The 23216-nt window shown below is 38.7% G+C and overlaps 1 protein-coding gene and 1 pseudogene across 3 annotated transcripts in view; one reads left to right on the top strand and one right to left on the bottom strand.

Annotated features, from left to right (window-relative positions):
* The window catches only part of ARMH3 (armadillo like helical domain containing 3), a 174827-nt gene that overhangs the window by 79731 nt on the left and 71880 nt on the right, over positions 1 to 23216 (top strand). For all 3 annotated transcript variants that reach the window (XR_008292164.1, XM_027062918.2, XM_053207305.1), the window contains one exon: positions 2853 to 2928. Coding sequence is in view for 2 of the 3 variants with exons in the window: in XM_027062918.2 (XP_026918719.1) it covers positions 2853 to 2928 (76 nt within the window). In the remaining variant the exon portion in view is untranslated. The remainder of the gene's footprint in view (positions 1 to 2852; positions 2929 to 23216) is intronic.
* LOC113600272 (cytochrome c oxidase assembly protein COX20, mitochondrial-like) lies at positions 14572 to 15178 on the bottom strand (annotated as a pseudogene).

Here is a 23216-nt window from a genome sequence, read left to right as displayed (position 1 = left end):
ATTTTCTGCAGTGAAGTCCACTGAATAGGAAGGCCCTCCACAGGAGCTGCTCTGAACCGTGAATGAATGATACCATATTTTGAACTTTTTTTTTTATTAAAAAAGATTATTACAAATACTTAAGAAAAAGCAAGATGGAAAAACTAAAAACTTTTACAATCTCTTTTTTCTACTACTACCATTGTTTTCATAGTTACATATTAGCCTACACGTATGCATAGTTTTACATAGTAGTAATCATGTTGTCCTTCTATTTTATGTTTTTTAAAACTATATGTCATAAAATATTTTCCTTCTTTTGTAATTCTCTTAAGTCTTTCTCTCTTTTTTTTGTATAGTGTGGGTTTAGTTTATTTATTCTTTTCATGGAAATTATGGTTGTTTCCAGTTTTTACTATTACTTAACGTCTCTTTTTAAAATGGCTGTGTAATATGTTATTTTTGTGAACCATAATTTACAACATAAATGATTACCTTAGCTTGAGGCTTTTAGGGCATTTTGAAATAATTTTGTATTTAAATTTGGTAACCTAGGAAAGAATATAAAAGCCTGTGGCATTTCCAAAGGAAATGCATTGATGATGTCATCTGGCGCTTGTTCACTAAGGAACAGAGCTGACAGAATGTTACAGAGAAATAATCCATGTACAGAGTTAAATACCTCTCTGAAATAAAGAGCAGAAGATTCAGCTCAGTTCCATATATGTTTTGGTCCCCACCATCAGAGAATCTATGATCTAGTAGAGGATCTCGTGAAAAGCAAAGCTATCTCATTAGTTCCACAGTTGAGTTGGAAAAGATACGTCTGACTTGCTGTAACAGTTGTGTTCATTACATGAATAAATTTGCATGTACACTGGGTGAAACTGGATTTCAGACTGAGGAGCTTTAACTTGGAACTATACCAACTTCCCCTGCACTAAATCTTGTAAATTAGAAAATCAGTGTTTTGATAATATGTTTTATTAAGGCTTCCATATTCTCTTTCATAAAATTGCATGAATTTATAAAAATGAGGTATTGCTGGAACAGATGCAGAGCAGCAAGATGAGTTTCCTTTCCCTGCTACAGCCATAGGCCTTCCCTCCGATAGACCTGCTGCTCTCCTTGCTGGAATCTTGGGCAGGAGTAGGTAGTGATGGTACTCAGGTATCAAGTTCCTGTGCTGGGGCGCCTGGGTGGCTCAGTTGGTTGAACATCTGACCAGCTCAGGTCATGATCTCATGATTCGTGAGTCTGAGCCCTGCATCGGTCTTGCTGAAGCACACAGTCTGCTTTGGATCTTCTGTCCCCCCTTCTCTGCCCCTTCCCCACTTGTGCTCTCTCTCTCAAAAATAAATAAATCTTTAAAAAAAAAAACAAAGTTCCTGGGCAAATTGATTACATATTTCTTAATGTTGTTAGGCTCCTCTTTCCTTCTTTTGGGAAAATCTCAGATATATTCATTCATTTGTTTGGGAGGCAGTTTATTTAAATAATAATAGCTAATACTTACAACATTTACTATGTGCCAGGCACTGATCTAAGGCTTTATATATATTAACTTATTTAATTTTCACAATAATCCTTCCCTGTAAGTATTGCTATAATTGTCTCATAAATGGCAGGGGCTGGAACTGGACTTTTGACAGTTAGCTTCAGGGTTAATACTCATAACCACTCACTATACACACATGCCCTAGAGTCATACCCTCCAGGTTTGAACTCTAACTTGGTTACATACAAGTGAATGTACTTAGATCAATTGGCTCCTCTGAGTCTCCGTTTTCCTCATCTCTTTGCTATATTGCATATAACCTAAGTTGGTTCACTTCTTGACACATAGTAAACTTTAGCTCTTATTAGCTATTCCTTCATTAAACACATGTACGTGGAGTGCCCACCATGTGCTTGCTCTTTCAAGGTGCAGTTGTGCTGGTTTGTCTCTTTTCTAAAATTATATCAGTACTGTACTGTATGGTCCTGAAGTTCAGCATGATAGAGGATGTTCTATATTTCCATCGTCTTTCCTCCTATTGGTAAGTGTGGAAAAGAGATAGAATCTGGTCAGAAAGGGAAGAATATTCCTGTTGATTCATGTTGCAGGTCACACAGTTAAATCAGAAGAGCTAAGACAAGTTACGTCTTTTTTTTTTTTAATTTTTTTTGAAGGTTTATTTATTTTTGAGAGAGAGAGAGCGAGCGAGCATGAGCAGTGGAGGGTCAGAGAGAGTTCTGGCTCCAGGCTCTGAGCTGTCAACACAGAGCCCAACGCGGGGCTTGAACTCCTGAACGGTGAGATCATGACCTGAGCTGAAGTCAGACACTTAACCAACTGAGCCACCCAGGCGCCCCAAACAGGTTACTCCTTGTTTGAAACATGACCATCCTCTATCTAGCAAGATTATTTGTTCTGTTTGACCCAGCTTAGACCTTTGGGAGAAAGATATGTATGGAGCAGGAGGGGATACTTAATCAGCCAGCCACTTCCATTGAATCAGCCCCAGCAAATACGGAAATGATAACTGTGGCAGCCAGGTTAGCCTCATATTACCACCTCGGTGTATATTTTAAACGAATGTAAAAACCAAGTATGGAAACCTGTTAGTAGGGAGTAGATGGAGGGGAACCCAGTGTAGAAGAGGAGTATTTTGATAGAAAGTGAAAAAAATTTAGAGAAGAAAAAAATCGTGGTGAAGATAGTTGAGAATAAGCCCTTATATTTTTCTCTGAGATGAGGATGTTTAATCAGAACCTTGGTATAGACTCCGTTTGGTTATTCTAATAGTATTCTTCTGAGATGTGTCTTTATCCCTCATATTTGTATTTTGTACCAGGAATCTGACAGATCTTTGTTCTTTTCTTCCTTACAGTTCTGAGGCTTTCTACCAATGCAGGCCAATGGAAAGAAGCAGCTAGCAAGGTGACGCATGCATTGGTTAATATCAGGTAAGGAATGAGAATTTACCCCTCTCAGAGCTCCTTGGCTCATCTTGAGGTTTATTGTACCTTTCTGAGTGGAGTGTGTTGAACACCACTGCTATTTTAAACCCTGATGCCTGTAGGAGTGGAAGAAATGTCGTACTTGATCAAGAAAAGCAGGAATGCGTGAGACTTTCATATTGTCATATTGAAATAACTCACAGTGCTGTACTATGAATTTTCTTACCAAGAGACGGTTGCAAGCCCTTTTCAAGCATCACTGTTGCCAAAGTGTTTTCTGTGTATAGGCCATTTTCTCTGAAAAATTTTTTTTGCCATCCTCCATGAGTTCAGTGAATGACTCATGGGGATCTGGAACTTTGACGTTTTGCTTTACATGGCTCTTTCTATTTGTGGTAAACAGAGGCAAATGGAGCTCATGGGGCTAAGTTATTTTAGTTTCCTTATGAAACAGCAAGGCAATTACAGAGTGCTATATGTATTGGATAAAATTGATTCAGGCATGGAGTTTGGTTTAGGGTCTTGAGGAAATACCACATACTCATAGGAGTGAGCTGTTTGTAAATGGAGAGAATGTGCTTTCAGTATCATGAAATCTCAAGCTCACTTTCCTTACATTCCTCGCTCCCTTTGTGCCTATCATTTCCCATTTTTCTCAACATTTATTAAATTGTTCTTTCAAACAATTGAAAAATTAACACTGAGTAGAAGAGGCAAACCCAACAGATGGGGAAACTTGATTTAGCTCCAGATGTAAGCCTTGCCAGACATTCCCAGCAATAGTAATGCACGTCTACAACTTGGTATAAATTCTTATATGTGACAGAGCTGGGATTTAGTGTTTATTTCTGTATCTTTCTCTTCTATTCTTTTTTCCTCTCTTTCTCTTTCCCTTTTTTAAAGGTAAAATGTCCCTTAGTGATTTACAGCAGTATTTGGCACGTCTGGGAACAAAAGGAAAAGTGTGAAATGTGTGTGTTGGGAGAGCTGGAATGAGGGGGCATGGGGGTGAGATGTGCTAACAAGATTGCACTGAAGGTTGATCTGCCTTACCTGACCCCAGAGACATTTTGCCGCAAACACAGTTTTATAAATCTCACAAATGCATATCCGTACCTAGCAAATAAAGCAGATACTGTAGTGAGGGCTTATGATAAATGTGATTTTCTGTAAGAATCAGGAATTACAAACTGTCTTCTCCCAAATATCCCTTTGTGACCCAAGGGCAGTATGACAAATGTGGGTGTTTGAAAGAAGCTCCAGATTCTGGGCTAGAGTATGAAGTTTATACCAGTATAATTTATGTTGTGTTTATTTATTCATGTATTTACTTAGGCTTTCCAGGCAACTCCTTTTCATCTGGGACCTGTTTCCTTGATCACATTCCTTTATGCTTGCTTTATCTTCTACTTTGTTGCTTTCCCTTTCAGTGGCTTCTGGCTTGGCCACTGTCCTTATTCTTCCCAAGGGCCATCAAATAGCTGATTGAAGCTTTTGGCCTGTGCTTTTCTGACTAGCCCAGAAAGCATTGGGCTGAACTTTGAGCAGATGCCTATAACCATGACCTCTTTCTTTTCTTTGCAAGTGTCTGTCAGGCCTATACCTTGACTTTCATTCCTCACATTTCCTTGATGAACTTGCTGCAGAGAATAGTTACATCATTTTCACTGTTGCTAATGAATTTCACTTGGGAGTATATGTCAGAAGTATCAAGGATCCAGTCATTTTTCTCAAGAGAATACTGGAAAAATGCGTTTGGATGTCACTTATCACTAAGGCCAGATTAGGGCAAAATACCGGTGATGCTAAGCCAGCTAAAGTTTACTTTTTTTTCTTTCTGACATTTATTTTCACTTACCAAGTGCTAAACTTTGTGCTCTTTTATATACTGTCTTCTTCTTCGATATTCAAACTCTAAAGAGTATATTACAAACTTTTAAAAATACACTCTTTCCAATGAGGAAACTGAGTCTCAAAGATACTGTGAATTGCAGAAAGTCCCACAGTTGTTATTTGGCAAAGCTGAGAATCATAAGTCCTTTAACTCCCAAGTCCAGGACTCAGGGCTCTTTCTTCTGGAAGTTCTTTATGTTTGAGAAATCTCTGCACCCAGCTTGGGTCTCGATCTCCCAATCCTGAGATCAAGAGCCATACACTCCACCAACACAGCCGGCCTGGTGCTCCAGGGCTCTTTCTTCTGTACGGTAATGGTCCTATAGAGTTGCCATGGAGGTAAACAGAAAACTCAGTATGATGTATTGAAAGGAGCATGGAAATTTGAATTAGAGAAACTGGATTTAAAATTTTTGTGGCTACCACTTAATGTGTGACCTTGAGCAAGTTACTTATCTTCTCTGGACCTCTTTCTACTATCTGCAAAATGGAGGTCACGTTTCACAGGGAAATAGTTGTGAGAATTATATAATGTATGTGAGAGCACTTTGTCAACTCTTAAGATACTGGCCATTTCACTGAGCATAATATATTTAAGATTCTTCTCCGTTGTAGCAAGTGTCAGAATTTCCTTCCTTTTTAAGGCTGAATAATATTCCAGTTGCATGTGTATGCCACATTTTGTTTATCCATTCATCCACTGATGAAATCCCAAGTGGGTTGCTTCCACCTTTTAGTTGTTTGTACATGGGTGTACAGTCCCTCCAGTCCCTACTTTCACTTCTTCTGGGAATATATTTAGGGGTGGAATTGGTGGATCATGTGATAATTCTGTGTTTAATTTTTTGAGGAATTGCATACTGTTTTTAGGTCTAGCATTTTGAGCCTTCCTTAGAATGTTTCCTAAGTATGTCTTCATTTGTCCCTTGTATAAAAAGTTAAGATGTTAACAACCTTAAAAGATGTTTTGCTTTTTTTTTTTTTGTGGGCAGACTTTTTTTTTTGAGTTTATTATTATTATTTTTTAATGTTTATTTTTTACAGAGAGAGAGAGAGAGTGAGACAGAACATGAGCGAGGGAGGGGCAGAGAGACAGGGAGACTCAGAATTGGAAGCAGGCTCCAGGCTCCGAGCTGTCAGCACAGAGCCCAATCTGGGGCTCGAACTCACAGACTGCGAGATCATGACCTGAGCCGAAGTCGGACTCTTAACCGACTGAGCCACCCAGGCGCCCCTTAAGTTTATTTTTTTAAGAGAGAGCATGTGCATGGACGTCTGCATGCAAGTGAGGGAGGGGTAGAGAGAGAGGGAGAAAAAATCCCAAGCAGGCTCCGTGCTATCAGCATGGAGCCCAACACGTGTCAGAAAATTGGCCCCTTGGGTCTCCCAGGGATACTGTGGGATGTTTAACTATTGGCCACCAAGTTTATTATCAAGGGTATATAAAGGCTTAGCAGTAAAACTATGATAGTGTGTAACATTTACTTCTGTTGTCATAAAGATTGTTTGTGCTGATCCCATACCTGGAAGGGATTTCTAAGGAAGAGTGAATGAACTCTTAGCCACCTCTCCTGTAGTATGTTCTTTGATAACCAGGGGAAGGGTTTGGGCTGCATGTGAAATTTTCAGACATCTAACAGTTGAGAGGGTCTCAAACAGGTTTGGCGGTTGATGACAACTACAAGTTATGTCTTTGAGATCTTCTGGAATGCAATACATCTAACAGCAACATTAACATAGTATCTTACCAGCAGGTGAAAAGCAAGGCTGCAGACTTTTCTGTTCTTTGGAGTTTAGATTGTGACAGTGAAAATTAAAATTGCCTCCACATGCTTGGAGGCCTAAATTTGCTCAAGTGTCAGTCTGTTTGCTTTTCACTTGTCTTTCGTGGCTTAGTCATGCTAGTTCTTTAATTGTCAGAGTTATTTGTGTTTAAACAATTTGTCTCTCTCTTCCTGTTTGATCCTTCAGAGAGATTCTTAAAATGCAGCTGCTTAGAAACTGCTATTTTTTGAATTGAATTATAGTTGACATACAATGTTATATCAGTTTCAGGTATACGACATAGTGATTTGACAGTTCTGTTCATGGTGCAGGGCTCACCATGATGAGTGTAGTTACCGTCTGTTACCATGCAAAGCTATTATAGTATTATTGATTGTATTGCCTGTGCTGTACTTTTCATCCTCGTGACTTACTTATTTTATAACTGGACATTTGTACCTCTTAATCTCCTTCACCTATACCATCAATCCCCCAACCCCACCCATCTGGCAACCACCAGTGTGTTGTCTGTATTTATTAGTCTATTTTTGTTTATTTGCTTTTTGGTTTAGTTTTTTAGATTTCATATGTAAGTGAAATCATATGGTATTTGTCTTTCTCTGACTTATTTCACTTAGCATAATATCCTCTAGGTTCATCTATGTTGTTGCCAATGACAAGATTCCATTCTTTTTTATGGCTGAGTAATATTCCATTGTGTGAGAGTGTATTTGTATATATACCACAAATTTATCCCTTTATCTCTTGAAGGACACTTGGGTTGCTTCTGTATCTTGGCCAACGTAAATAATGCTGCAGGAAACATAGGAGTGCATATATCTTTTCAAATTAGTAATTTTGAGAAACTACTGACTTTATTAGAACACCTGAGGTCATTAACATACAGAGCCCTGTGTTTGTTCCTTTCCATGGGCAGGTTGTTCTTTGCTTTGCCTCAAGAAAATAAAATATTATTGCTCCATCTTTAAAATACCACTTTGAAAAGAAAATCCACTTTGTGTAATTGTTACTTCAAATGCCTTCATGCATCAGCTGGGCCACAAAGGAAAAATACTCTGAGGGGCCACGTACAGGACTGGAAGGAAGGCATTTGGGAAGTTCTGCTTGGAGACACCTATGCTAAATATTTCCTGCCACCACTTAGCAGATTACCCCAGTGAGGTCATATACTTTAGGATGAGGTCTGCTGACTATTAACCTAATTAGCCAAAAGAGAAAAAGAAAAATGTGAGACTAAAATCTGACCTTCATCTAACCAACTTTCAAGGTAAGTAATTTGAAGCCCTTTAATGAATCTATTCAAGTTAACATCTTAATGCTTTTCACTTAATTAGCATTTTATTAGCACCAAGTTCACAATCCTATTCTCTGGTTGCTCACAGAAATAGTGGCTGAATCACTGCAGATAGGTTTTTCTTCTGATCTGTAATTTTCTTAAGGTGGATAAAGTTTTAACTCTATGATTAATATATTAAATTTTTCTTTTATTTGGAATGCATTAACCTAAAGTTTAGTTTTTCTTTGATGATGACCTTTTATCCATTAGGCTTCCAGGACTGGCAAGAATGACTTTTTAATTTTTTTTTTTTTAATGTTTATTTATTTTTGAGACAGAGACAGACAGAGCATGAATGGGGGAGGGTCAGAGAGAGAGGGAGACACAGGATCTGAAGCAGGCTCCAGGCTCTGAGCTGTCAGCACAGAGCCCGACACGGGGCTCGAACTCAAGAACCGTGAGATCATGACCTGAACTGAAGTCGGAGGCTCAACCGACTGAGCCACCCAGGCACCCCAAGAATGACTTTTTAGATATTACTGTGGTTAGTAACAAGCTTGGGGTTTGGAATGAGAATTTATTGCATTTCTTTGTAAGTCTCATAATTGTTCACCTTGTGAGTTTGCCTCTCGTCCCTCTGTTTGCTCCATGATCTTTTTGTTTCAATGCTGAAGCCTTCCTCCCCCTACTTCCTGCTTATGTGCTTATGTAGCTGTTTTCCTTCACCCTAAAAAATGTTCCCTCCAAAAAAAAAAAAAAAAAAAAGAGGAGGAGGAGGAAAGCTTTAAATGTACACTGTGCTAGGGAGGCTAGGGAACAAGAATAGCTCTCAGCAGTCTCTAGATAGGGGGGTTCATTGAGCATAACACCCTTTGGAGCAGGCTGCATATAGAATTCTGAATGTCATGGGAAAAAAGCCCTCAGGCAGTAATCAGGGAGAGCGCATTCACTGTTGATGTCCAGAGTTAGGGTTGGAAAGGGAATGTAAGGTCTCTCTCAGCCAGGCAGAGTCCCCCCAAATCCTCTTGCCCATGACCCTGTTTGAGCTACAGAATTTGCCTTAGTCACAGTTCTTTTATCAGAAAGGGTACTGATGAGTTGAGGGGAAGAACGGTTTGACACAAAGCACTTCAGCTGAAGGATGCAAGTTAGTCTAATGAAAAGTATATATGGACCGAAGCAATCAAATGATAGGAGCAGAGGCATTGGGCTGATGACTCTTGAGTAGCAAGAAGTACATGAAAATAAGCTTCTAGTCCAGTTGTCTGCTCAGAAGTGGCAGACCGGCAGGCTTACATTATCGCCTGGGTTAGAATTGATCTGTAATGACCTTTCTTGTGTTAATCAGACCCTGCTGATCCCCCATTACAGAGAATGAAAAGCATTATGCAGATTAAAACAAAGCACCAAAATGAGGCTGCTATAATATCGTTTCCCCAGTGACTGGGAGTATTACATATTATTCTAATAGTTGCTGTTCCCTAATCTCTTAAGACTACAGCTAGAAATAAAAAACCCAACACTGAATCAATCCCATGTGGTTAATCATCTGTTTTGCCCTAACTTGGTTTGTGTTGCCAAGTGAGGTTTTGCATTAGGTCATAGCTGGGCTTGGTGAACTGCAATGCGGTAAGGAAGTCTTTGTTGAGCAGATTCAGATATTTGTAACGAAATATTAAGATTACTATTTGGGGCTGCTGTGATTTTTAGGTAAGTGCGACTTTAGTGTATCAAACCCCTCCTTACCTCAATCTGAAATTTCTTTGGGGTCTTTTTCCACTTTGCCTTTTTAAAGGAAAATTTCAAGAAAATATACATAACATAAAATTTACCATTTTAACTATTTTTAAGTCTACATTTCTGTGGCATTAAGTAAGCCCACATTGTTGTGCAACTATCACTATGAGCCATCTCTTTCATATTCTTCAATTGAAACTGAAACAGTAACTCGTTCCCTCCTCCCCTCAGCCCCTGGCAGTCACCATTCTGCTTTCTGTGTCTATGAGTTTGACTACTATAGGAACTTTATATAAGAGAAATTAAGCAATATTTGCGCTTTTATAACCAACTTATTTTACTTAGCATGATGTCCTCAAGGTTCTGTGTTGTGTTATGTATCAGAATATCCTTTTTTCCTTTTTTTTCTTAAGTTATCTCTGTACTCAATGTGGGGCTCAAACTCAAAACCCTAAGATCAAGAGTCACATGCTCCACTGACTGAGCCAGCCAGGAGCTCCTCCTTCCTATTTTTTTTTAAAGACTGAATAATATTCCATTGTATGTATACCACATTTTATTTACCCACTTATCCATCGATGCACCCTTTGCTTCTACTCTTTGGCCATTGTGAATAATGCTTTTATGAACGTTGGTGTACAATTATTTGAGAACCTGCTTTTTCTTCTTTTTTTAGTGTTTAGGTTTATTTTATTGTTTTTAAAGTTTATTTACTTATTTTGAAAGAGAGAGCAGAGGAGGGGCAGAGAGAGAGAGAATCCCAAGCAGGTTCCATGCTGTCAGCACAGAGCTTTACACAGGGCTTGAACTCACAAACTGTGAGACCATGAAATCAAGAGTCTGAGGCTTTAACTGACTAAGCCTACCAGGTGCCCTAGCTTTATCTTCTTTTCTTCTACCCAGAAGTAGAATCGCTGATCTATGGTAATTTAATTTTGGGGGGAATCACCATAACGCTTTTCTACAGTAGCTGTACCATTTTACATTCCCACCAACAATGCCTAAGGGTTCCAATTTCTCCGTATCATCGCCAACCCTTATTATTTTCTATTATTATTATTATTATTATTATTATTATTTAATATTTATTGGGTCACCTGGGTGGCTTAGCCCGTTAGACATCTGACCCTTGATCTCATCTTGGCTCAGGCCATGATCTCATGGTTCATGGGTTTGGGCCCCACTTTAGGCTCTACGCTGGCAGTGGATCCTGATTGGGTTCTGTTGCTCCCTCTCTCTGCCCCTCCCCCTCTTGTGTGCGTGTGTGTGCTTTCTCTCTCTCTCTCTTTCAGAATAAATCAACTTAAAAAAATTGATTTATTTTGTGAGAGAGTGTGTGTGTGCACACATGCACACACATGTTGGGGGAGGGGTAGAGAGGGGGGAGAGAGAGAGTGGGTGAGTGAACATGGGAGCATGAAATGGGGAGGGACAGAGGGAGAGGAGACTGTCAGTCTGTCCCCTGCTGTGGGGCCCAGTGTGGGGCTGAATCCCACAAATCCTGAGATCATGACCTGAGCTGAAATCAAGAGTTGAATGCTTAATCAACTGAGCAATGCAGATGCTTGTGTATTTTTTTTTTAATGTTTGTTTGTTTTTGAGAGAGAGAGGGAGAGGGAGACAGAGACAGAGACTGAGTGTAAGTGGGCAAGGGGCAGAGAGAGAGGGAGACACAGAATCCAAAGCAGGCTCCAGGCTCTGAGCTGTCAGCATAGAGCCCGACGCTGGCCTCAAACACACAAACTGTGGGATCATGACCTGAGCTGAAGTCAGGGCTTAATTGACTGAGCCACCCAGGAACCCTGGCCCTCTATTTTTTGATAATAGCTTTCCTAATGGATGTGAAGTAGTATTGAATTGCAGTTTTGGCTTGCATTTCCCTAATGACTAGTAGTATTGGTGATCTTTACATGTGCTTATAGGCTATTTGTCTATCTTCTTTGGAGAAATGTCTATTCCTATCCTTTACCAATTTTTAAATTGGGTTGTTTGGGTTTTTTGTTGTTGAGTTTTAGAATTCTTTATATATTCTGGATACCAATCTCTTATGAGGTATATGGTTTGCAAATATTTTTTCCCATGGATTGCCTTTTCATTCTGTTGATCATGTCCTTTGATGCACAAAAGTTTTTAATTTTGATGAAGTCCAGCTGATTGTTTTTTTCTTTTGTTGACCATGCTTTTGGTGTTATATCCAAGCAATCATAGTTAATTCAAGTCCTGCAGCTTTCCCATGTTTCCTTCTAAGAGTTTTATAGTTTTAGCTGTTACATTTAGGTCTTTGATACATTTTGAGGGAAGTTTTGTATATGGTGCAAGGTAAGGGTCCAACTTCATTTTTTTGCATGTGGGTATGGAGTCTACCCAGCACCCACTTTGCTTTTTTGATATAACATAGTTATGATTTCTTAATTTGAATCAGGCTGAATTAACTTGTAAGCACAGAAATGGAGACTGCACATTTTTTTCTGTATGCATCTGTTGTGTTTTGTGTTTTAGGTTTGCTCATTCCTCTGCTTGTTTAGAGGTGGCATAACATAGTGATTAAGAGCAGGGTCTCTTAAGAGTTAAGTTGTCTGAGTTTGAGTCTAAGCTCTACCACTTACTTTGGACAAATTCTTTAACCACTCTTTGCTTTTCCTCATGGAATGGGGGTCGTTGTTGAGATGATTAAATGACAATATATGTAAAGCATTTGGAATAGTGCCTAGCATACCATCCGTGCTATATAAGTGTTCATTGTTATCATCTTCTTAAAAAGTTGTTCTTAAGGTGCAAGTCTGGAGGTCTTACCAACCTTGGTTCTAATGATCTGCATGGGACTTCATTCTAGACAAGCAACCCCCTTCCATATCCAACTGTATTCATTTCTCTTGGCTTTACTCATGTGGACTTAGAAGGGACCAGAAATATAGAATGATACCATTTACAACCTGACATCAGGGGCCCCATTGGAACTTAGGCTGTCAGTTTGTATCTTGGCATCATCATTGGGAAAATAGTTTGGACAGGGAGAGTTTATGTTTTCCCTCACTTCCAGCCCTTTGAGGAGATATTTGACCAAGAAACTTTGGCTTTACTATTTTAACAGTTCCTTCTTCCCATTAATGTGGTTAAAGAGAATGTGCCCAAAAGGAATATGCTTATAACTGCAAAGATACTAATCAATGTGTTCTAATGTCTGATTGGAGGGATTATAGATATTTTAATTTTTTCTTACATTTTAATTTATTAAAAACATTTGGCTGTGGATTTTTTTTTTTAGATACCCTTTATTTGTAAGTTGACAGAATTCCCATCTATTCCTAGTTTATTGAGTGGTTGTTTTTTTGTTTTTTGGGGTTTTTTTTTGTCATAAAAAGGTATTGGGTTTTGTCAGATGCTTTTTCTGTGTCTATTGAGATGATTTGTTTCTTATTCTATTGATACAACTATATACATTGATTTTCACATGTTAAACCAGCCTTGCATTCCTGGGATAAAGTCCACTTGGTTAAGATGTATAATTCTTTTTATATGTTGCTGGATTCAGATTGCTAGTATTTGCTGAATTTTTGTACCCACATTCGTCAGAGAGATTGTTCTGTAGTTCTCTTTCCTTGTGGTCTTTGTCTGGTTTTGACACCAGGGTAATGGTGGCCTCATAGAATGAGTTGGGGAAATGGTCCCTCTCTTCAGTTTTTTTTAGAAGACTTTAAAGGATTTAGAGATTCTTTAAATCTTTGGTATAGTTCATCCATGAAGCCATCAGAGCCTGGACTTGTAATCACAGGTAGTTTTTTAAAAATAGTAATTAAATCTTTTTGCTTGTTTTATAGGTATGTTCAGATTGTTTCTTTTTGAGTTAGTTTCAATAATTTTGGGTTTTTTTCTTGTTTTTTGAAAAATATTTTAATGTTTATTTATTGATTTTGAGAGAGAGAGAAAGAGTTGAGCAGGAGAGGGGCAGAGAGAGAATCCCGTGCAGATTCTGCAGTGTCAGCACAGAGCCCAATGTGGGTTTCAAACTCACAAACTGTGACATCATGACCTGAGTGGAAACCAAGAGTCAGTTCTTTAACCGACTGAGCCACCCAGGCGCCCCTAGTTTCCGTATTTGTGTCTTCCTAAGAATTTGTCCATTTCATCTAAATTGTCTAATTTATTGGCATACAGTTGTTTATAATGGTACTTTATAATACTTTAGTGTTTCTGTAAGGTGAGTAGTAATATTCTTTCATTTCTGATTCTAGGAATTTGAATTTCTTCTCTTTTATCAGTCTAACTAAAAGGTTTGTCACTTTTGTTGATCTTTTCAAAGAACCAGCTTTTGGTTTTATTGGTTTTCTTTTTTGTTTTTCTATTCCTTATTTCATTAATTTCTACTCTTTATTATTTTCTTCCTTCTGCTTATTTTAGGCTTAAACGTCATAAAAAAAGCCCTCAATGTTACATTAGTTTCAGGTGTACAATATAATGATTGACAAGTCTATACAACACGTCTGTATGTTATGCTCAAATTTTACATGGTAGAAATAATGTAGGGTGGGGATGCCTGGGTAGCTCAGTTGGTTAAGCATCTGACTCTTGATTTCAACTTGGGTTATGAACTCAGGGTCATAGGCTTGAGCTCCCCATTGACCTCTGTGCTGAGTGTGGAGCCTGCTTGAGACTCTCTCTCTCCATCCCTCTCTGCCCTTCCCTCATGTTCTCTCTCTCTTTCAAAATAAATAAATTAAAAAAAAATAATAATACAAGGTATATTCTCTGACCCCAATAGAATGAAATTAAAAATCAACAACAAAAAGAAATTTGATCAGAGAATATATCTTGTATTATTTCTGTCATTTAAAATTTTTGAGGTTTATTTTATGGCCTAGCATATTATCTATCCTAGAAAATGTTCCATATGTCCTTGAGGAAAGTATCTATTCTGCTGTTGTTGAGTGTACTCTTTTCTAGATGTCTGTTAGGTTTAACTGATTTTTAGTGGTGGTCAAGTTTTCTGTTTCTTTGTTGATCTTCTGCCTAGTTGTTCTAGCCATTATTAAGGAATGGGTATTAAAGTCTCCCAATTTTTATTAGGTTTTTATTTTATTTTATTTATAACTAACACATAGCATTATTTACTTCACTGAAAGCCTTATGGTACATACCAGGTTTAATAGAATTGACCTCAGTTTTGTTCACACTGACTCCAGTGAGTTGTATTTGGGTTTTCTGTGCTTGAGACTGCTTGATTTCTGCTGTTGCTGTTGGTTTGTTTTCTTTCAGGATCAAGGTGGGTACTTTCATATAAAATCTTATTTTTAGTTCCTTCTCTGGCAATTCTTTTCTCGATTTTTAGCCTTGCATAATTATACTTAAAATGGAACCAGCTTCCTAAAGCCACCAAGATAAATCTTCCTACTCCAACATCACATGATCTTCTAATTCTACTAAAATGCCCAAGGCCAGCCACAGAAGATCCTATGAACCACACAATATTGAATCGCATGCACAGGGAATGTTTTCCACATCTAAAATTCCTAGGAGCTTAAAGGGCTTCCGCTTTGCTGGTTTGCCGGGCAGTGGTGTGGCGGCCATGGGCTCTAGTACCCAATTTTTATTGTTGAATTGCCTCAGCTTTTATTTCTGTCATGACATACCTTTTTTCATTCTTTTACTTTCATCCTGTTCGTATCTTTGAATCTAAAATGTGTCTCTGGTGGATTGCATATAGTTGGATCTTGTTTACTTTAGTCTGACAGTCTCTGCCTTTTGATTGGGTTATTTATTCCACTCACATTTAGTGTTGTTGTTGATATAATTGAGCTATGTCTGCCATTTCATTTCTAGTTTGCTGTGTGTTTCATGAATTTGTGTTCTTCTGTACCTTTGTTTTTATTTTTTTAAATGTTTGTTTATATTTGAGGGAGAGAGAGAGAGTGAGAGTGTGAGTGGGGGAGGGGCAGAGAGAGACGGAGACACAGAATCCGAATCAGGCTCCAGGCTCTGAGCTGTCAGCTGTCAGCACAGAGCCTGACACAGGACTCCAACTCACGAGCTGTGAGATCATGACCAGAGCCAAAGTCCAGCGCTTAACTGACTGAGCCACCCAGGTGCCCCAACTTTTTTTTTTTTTAATTAAAAAAAACTTTTATTTTAGAGAGAGCATGAGTGGGGGAGAAGCAGGAGGGGAGGGAGAGGGAGGGAGGGAGGGAGAGAGAGAGAGAGAGAGAGAGAGAGAGAGAGAGAGAGAGAGAGAAAGAGAAAGAGAGAATTCTAAGCAGGCTCCATCCCATGGCCCTAGGATTATGACCTGAGCCAAAATTAAGAGTTGGACACTCAACAAACTGAGCCACCCAGGTGCCTTTTCTCTGCACCTTCTTAACTGCCTTCTTTTGCATTAAGTAAATATTTTTCAATGTAGCACTTTGATTTCTTTAATGATTTTTTTTCACTGTTTCTTTTAGTTACTTCGTTAGTGGTTGCTGTAGGGTTTACCATATACATAAACATCTTAACTTATTGGAGTCACAAACTGTTTAGATTATACTAAATTCCAGTGAGATACAGAAACATAACTCTTCTGTAGCTCTAAATAACATACACATGCAACACTCACTTCAGTGAACTTTATTTGCCAAAAGCACACTAAAAAGGAGAATTTCATGTATTTCCTGAGGAAGTAAGGATGCATTAGAAACAGGACCCTAAGTTTATTTACTTTATCATGTCTGGAGCTAAGACTAGGTGAGAATGGGGAAATAGTCTGTTTAGAGTTTAGATACATTTTGTTAAGAGATTCTGTCACAGGTGGGTGTTAAACACAGCATTCTAGATCCTGCTCCATTCTTCGGTGAGCTGATAGCCTATGGCTCAAAATATATTGAGCTCATTGTCTCTTGATGCTTGCATGTTGAGCTTTGTAACAAATAAAGAGTATGGTGCAAAAGGAATAACACTAATTGGTAAATGTAATTTTGAGAGAAGGACACAGTAGTTTGATGTGGAATGGATGAAGGTGTGTTCATTTATGTCTGGAGTCAGTGTTGATTTGTGGAAAATCATCTTGTCCTGTGCTGCATCTTTTGCATCTCATTTTCTCCCACCAAGGTAGGGGCTGCTAATTGTGGGCTGTTTTTATTCACTCAGATAAGGGACTATTTCTGGCATATGACTCCTAGGAGAAAAGAAGCCAACCTTGAGCTCAGCCCTCTGTCCTGAATCAAGCTCTTGGACTGTAAAACAGGACCTCCTTAGTGGGCCCCAGGTGCATGCTCTGAGAGTGTCAATTGAGGCCTCCCAGGTGTGGGGCCTCAACTTTTGTCAACACTGGGTTTTATAGGAATGTGAATAGCCAACTTAAGGAACCTTGTAAATGGTGAGTTAGTTGGAAGGGATCTTATACATATCTGGTGACCTTATTTTGAATGCTCTTTTGGAAAACAATTAGTCTTTTTGCTTGTTAATTACATTGATGTTTTTCTCTTTCTTTTTTTTCTTCTTTTTTAAAAAAGTTTATTTATTTTGAGAGAGAGAGAGAGAGAGAGAGAGAGAAGGGTAGAGAAAGGGAGAGACAGAATCCCAAGCAGGCTTTGCTCTATTAGCGCAGAGCCTGACATGGGGCTTGAACCCACAAACCTTGAGATCATGACCTGAGCTGAGATTGAAAACTGAATTCTTAACAGATGAGCCACCCAGGCGCCACGATATTTTCCTTCCTTCCTTCCTTCCTTCCTTCCTTCCTTCCTTCCTTCCTTCCTTCCTTCCTTCCTGTTTATTTAATTTTGAGAGAGAGAGACAGAGAGTGCGAGCTGCAGAGCGGCAGAGAGGGAAGGAGACAGAGGAGCCAAAGCACGTTCCAAACTGTCAGCACAGAGCCTGACATGGGGCTCAAACCCACAAACTGTGAGATCATGACCTAGCTGAAGTTGGATGCTTAACTGACTGAGCCACCCAGGTGACCCTATTTTTCTCTTTCTTAATGAATTATGGCAAGTACTTAACTTGAACATTTTGGAGGTGGTTTGGAGGGACTGTTTTTGTGACTGAGCCAGTGATACTAGAGTAGCTGTTTCTGGGTGACTAGAGGTAATTAAGAGTCCTGGGCCTGAGGTAAGTTGAAAGGGCTTGATTCTGAGGAGACAGTTGTAGGTGAAATTGGCAGTTTCTTCCAGAGTGTTCTAGCCCTTGGTCCCAGGTGTGTGAGTGAATGGCCCCCACGTGGTAGGAGAACAGATTCTCTCCTCTTTTTAGGTCGACAGTCCTTCAACATTCTGTTTCTCTAAATGTGTATATACACAGCAAAGTCCTGTTGTTTGCGCTTGTGCCACCGGTAATTAATTGGATCTCCTTTCCTATAATTCTGTGGTGTGGTAAATTAACTTTAGGTTTTTAAACTTAGCATTAACTTTTTTATGGCTCTCGGAGATGAGCCATCTGACATATGTCCTTTATTCTGCTAGTCTTTTAATCAGCAGATCCTACCCTGTGCCTTTTCCAGTTTCTTATTACGTAAGCATCAAAAACCTGGGAAGAGAGAGATTCAGAGAGAGAAAGAATGAGTAAGCGAAAGGGTGGTATATTTGTGTGAGATAGACTTGAGATCCTTTCTTTAGAAGCCTCTGGTCTTAGGAACATTTCTTTATTCTTCTGTTTCTGTCACTGCTTCCTTGTCTTTACATCTGTTTCTAAATGCTAGGAGTTGAGAACCAGAGGGGCAGTCAAGATGACCTAGAATTACTGCTGTTTTAGTAGGTCAGGAAGAAAGGTATTTCCAGTTGATTCATTAGATAATTGGGTCAGAGGGTTGGGAAGGGGCTAGAGTCTATAGCAGTCCAAAGCCTATCTGTCACTCCTGGGCCTTTGCTCTTTCCCAGCCAACTCTTCTCCTTCTCTGGCTCTGTGGAGATGGCCTGCTTCTGCTGGTACAACTGTCCTTGGTCCTTTAGGGATGTGCTGCTCCCTAATTGTCATTGATCCCAAGGTAAGACAAAAAGTTTCATTTTCACTTGAGAAAAGGTTGATTTTTTTTTTTCTTCTTGAAAAGGAACTCTCACTAGGTAGGAAGTATAGACACTTAATCATGACTTAGTTCACAAATGCTGGGGTTTTTAAAATTTTTTTCTAATGTTTTTATTTATTTTTGAGAGAGAGAAAGACAGAATACTAGTGAGGGAGGGACAGAGAGAGAGGGAGACACAGAATCCAAAGCAAACTCCAGACTCTGAGCTGTCAGCACAGAGCCCAACGCAGGGTTTGAACTCATGAACCGTGAGATCATGACCTGGGCCAAAGTCAGATGTTTGACTGAGCCACCCAGGTGCTCCTCACAAATGCTGGTTTCTAATTGTAACTTCTATAAATCCTAGCCACAAATGGGATCAATAGGCATAATTTAGATCCTTAATTCCTTTCCTTTTTCCATCCAACATCTAGGGCACTTAAAAAAGTCTTTTAAAATTGTGGGCAGTTCTTTACCTTATCCCTTAATTTTCTCTCTCCATTTTTCTTTCCAAAAAATTGGGCTGGAACTCTGGTCATATAACTCAGATATTCTAACTCTGTAAAACACAGTAGATTGTTAATCTGTTAGTGGGTTCTAGAACCTATTACAATTGGGTAACAATATATCATCCTGGTCAGCAAACCCAACAGGCTTCTCTTCAGTAGGTGAAATTTTAGTTTTCTTTGGATTATTGTGAACAAAAAGAGGAGTGTTTTGGGCTCCGTAGGAGCGTGATCACTCTAATTAAATTCTCAGATTTATACCAGATACCGCATACCATACTTCGTCTTTTCTATGGGACTTTGATCTTACAGATTAGTGGTGCCAGGATCACAGAACCTTAAAAGCTGAAAGAACTAAAGAGGCCATCTACTCTGGTCTGCTTCCCAAAGCAGAAATCTCACTTATTGGGGTCACAGCCTGCCTCTCCTTGAATACTTAGTGAAAATAGTGCTTAATACTTTAGGATATAGACTATTCAGTTTTTTAAATAATGAGAATCGTAGGGCATCTGGCTGGCTCAGTTGGTGGAGCATGTGACTTGTGATCTTGGGGTTGTAAGTTCGAGTCCAACTTTGGGTGTAGAGATCACTTAAAAAAACAAAATCTTTGTAAAAATGATGAGAATCTTTTCCTCATGTTGGAATCTTCCTCTTTATAACCTGAACCTTTAGATGTAACACCAAAAAATGTACTCTGTCTTCTATATATTAACTTCTTCAAAGGGCTAAGATGTATACTACTGCCTTTCTGTACTATCCTTTCTTCCTTCAGTTGTTATTCATTTGTCATGGTTTTTAAAATATCTGGCATACTGTGATTGTCCTTTAGATATATATTTAAAAAAATTTTTTTTACATTTATTTATCTTTTGAGAGACATAGAGCACAAGTTGGGGAGGGGCAGAGAGAGAAGGAGACACAGAATCCAAAGCTGGCTCCAGGCTCTGAGCTGTCAGCACAGAGCCCGACGCGGGGCTCGAACTCACAAACCGTGAGATCATGACCTGAGCCGAAGTCGGACGCTTAACCAACTGAGCCACCCAGGCGCCCCGATAGTGAAAATCTTAAACAGGCTCCACGCCCATCTCAGACAGTGAGATCATGACCTGAGCCGAAATCAAGAGTTGGACATTTAACCAACTGAGCCACCCAGGCACCCCTGAACTTTTCTTTAACCTAAATGAAACTCTTTATCCTTACTATATTGTTTTAACTTTATTTATTTTGAGAGAGCGAGAGCAAGCAGGGAAGGGGCAGAGAGAGAGAGAGACAATCCCAAGCAGGCTCTCTGCTGTCAGCGCAGAGCCCGACACAGGGCTGAGCCCACGAACCACAAGATCATGACCTGAGCCAAAATCAGGAGTCAGACACTTAATCAGCTGAGCCACCCAGGCGCTCCACTCTTTATCCTTATTAAATATATCTTGTTCATTGCAGCTCATCATTCTAGTTTATCAGGATATTTTTTGAGTCCTGATGATGTCATTCTGTGTATTGGTTTTCTTTTGCAGCTTTGTATCATCAGCACATTTGATAACTATGCCTTCTAAATTTTTGTCCAGATGCTTTGATCTAATCCTGACTCTGCTACTGATTTGGTGGATGATTTGGGAATATTTTCTCTCCTTTTTGGGTTTTGGCTTGCTGCTATTATATAAAATGGCCTCAAAAACTGGGGGAAAAAAAAAAAACCTCCTTAAGAATCAACTGCAAAGCTCTTTGTAAAGAATAAATTTGTGAAGAAAAAACTGTGAGTGGGGAATCATCAGCCAGGGCCAGACTAGAAAAATAAAATCCTTTTATAGAAAAATCAGAGACAACAATCTTCATAGAATGGTTCAAGTCTTCCTCTGTCCTCCTACTCTCCCAAAACCCCAAGAGGGAATTTACCAGTTGAAATAAATTAAAACATAATAACATAAAAAAGAAAAAAAAAGAAGGAAAAAAAGATTGTTGCAAGTGTTAGTTCTTATTATATTGAGAAATTAAAACCTAACAGAACATTGAAGAGGCGGTTTGGAGTGAGGGTAGGTGGGAGAGCTTTACTGAGAAAGAAGATGCTCTTTACTGTTTTCTCTTTTAATTAGTAGTAAGCTTGGTAAGCTTGGTGGTCACAGTAAAGGCTCTTCTGAGTTGGGGTCCATAGGGAGAGAAGGAAACTCACTGCTGCCTGCTATTTCTCCTCTAAACAAGCCTTGCCTTGTGCATTGCCTTTCCCCTGGGTTCTTAAAGAAGGTGTGTGATCATCTAAAACTGAAACTGAGGCAGCGTTTTAAGCAGGCAATTAATGACATGGTAAGAATTTTTAGCTTCAGTACATTAATTGTTAAATGAATTGTGTCTGCATTTTACTGTCATTTTACTGTGATATTAGCCTAATTACATATATAGTGTTACAGAGTAGAAGATAATAATAAGCAGAATTATGCACTCAGTGATCAGACTTCAGGAATTTCTAACACTGAAGAAAGATTTTCTTCTTAAACTGTCTCTTGCTGTTCTTTTTATGTGTAGGTTTTGATTAATTTTACCTCGATTATGCATTTCTCCCTGGGGCCCAGATATTGTGCATGCTCTAGCAAAGTGGGCTTCTATTGTAAGAGGTTTAATGAGATTTTTTGTTCTAATTGGTTTCCATATAATTTCTTTTAAAACCAATAACATGTGAGGGGGATGTCAAACACAGGGTGCAGTAATGTATTTTCACTGCCCTGAACACCAAAAAACATTAATTTCTCTCTCATTTGACATTATTTTCATATAATGAAAATTCTCGATCTCAAGGAAGTTCCAGAGACAGTGGTTCTCATTGATCTCCCCTTTCCTTTATTCATGTTGGTGACATCCCTGAAAAGGCAGCAGGATTGCTTACCTGTAGTTGGAACTCAGTCTGGGTAGAAGGGAGTGAAAGATTTCTGACTAGGGTTTTGACTGTGCATCATCTTCCTTATGGGATAATTTTCAAACTGGGATTCAGATAGGGATGGATTAAAGACTGTTCCTTTGCCCATTTAATCGGAATTAATTTCCTACGTGAAAAATGTGAACTATTTGATAAGTTCTAAAAAGTACTGTATTAATGTGTATTTGTAATAAAGCTTGATCCTAAAATGAATATCTGTGAGCCACTCACGCTAATCAATAGAATGTTACCAACTCACTGAAAACCTTTCTATTTTAATTATACATATAGTAAAATGTGCAAAATCGTAGGTGTGTAATTGGACAGCTTTTTACGTATGTATATACCTCTGTAATACCATCCAGTTCAAGACCTAGAGCCTTCCCATTGCTCCAGAAAGTGCCTCGTGACTCTCCTTTTCCCCAGAATTGTGCACTTTTCTGACTTCTTTCACCATAAATTAGTTTTTCCTGTTTTTGAATTTCATGTAAACAGAATCATATAGAAAATCCTCTTTTGGGACTCTCTTCTCACACTCAATAAGTTTTTGAAATTCATCCACTTTGTTGTGCATATTATGTCATTCCTTTTTTAAAAATATAAACATTTTTATTATTTTTTTAAGTTTTATTTATTGAAGTAATCTCTGCACCCAACATAGGGCTCAAACTCACAACCCTGAGATCAAGAGTCGCTTGCTCAAGCCAGCCAGGGCCCCCCAAATTTAAACAGTTTTGAACTCTGGTAAAAAAAAGATATAAAATTTACAATCTTAAGTGTTTTTAGGTATACAGTTTAGTAGCATTAAGTGTTTTCACATTGTTCTACAATAGATCTCTAAGGCTTTTTCATCTACTCTATACCCATTTAAAAAACAGCCCCCCCCCATTTCCCCTCCTCCATGTCCCTGGCAACCACCATTCTACTTTCTGTTTCTATGAATTTGACTACTTTAGATATCTCATATATGTGGAATCAACACAGTATTTGTCTTTTTGTGACTGATTTATTTCACTTAGCATAATGACCTCAAAGTTCATTCATGTTGGATCATACGAAAGGATTCTCTTCCTTTTTAAGGCTAAATAACATTCCATTGTATGTATAAACTGCATTCTGTTTATTTATCTGTTGGTGGACATTTGGGTTGTTTCCACATTTTGGCTGTTATGAATAATGCTGCTATGAACATGGGTGTGCAAAGATCTAGTATATGTAGTTCATTCC

Source organism: Acinonyx jubatus, chromosome D2 (genome assembly GCF_027475565.1).
Source record: "Acinonyx jubatus isolate Ajub_Pintada_27869175 chromosome D2, VMU_Ajub_asm_v1.0, whole genome shotgun sequence".
Classification (NCBI taxonomy): domain Eukaryota; kingdom Metazoa; phylum Chordata; class Mammalia; order Carnivora; family Felidae; genus Acinonyx; species Acinonyx jubatus.
This window is presented reverse-complemented; position numbering and strand designations above follow the sequence as displayed.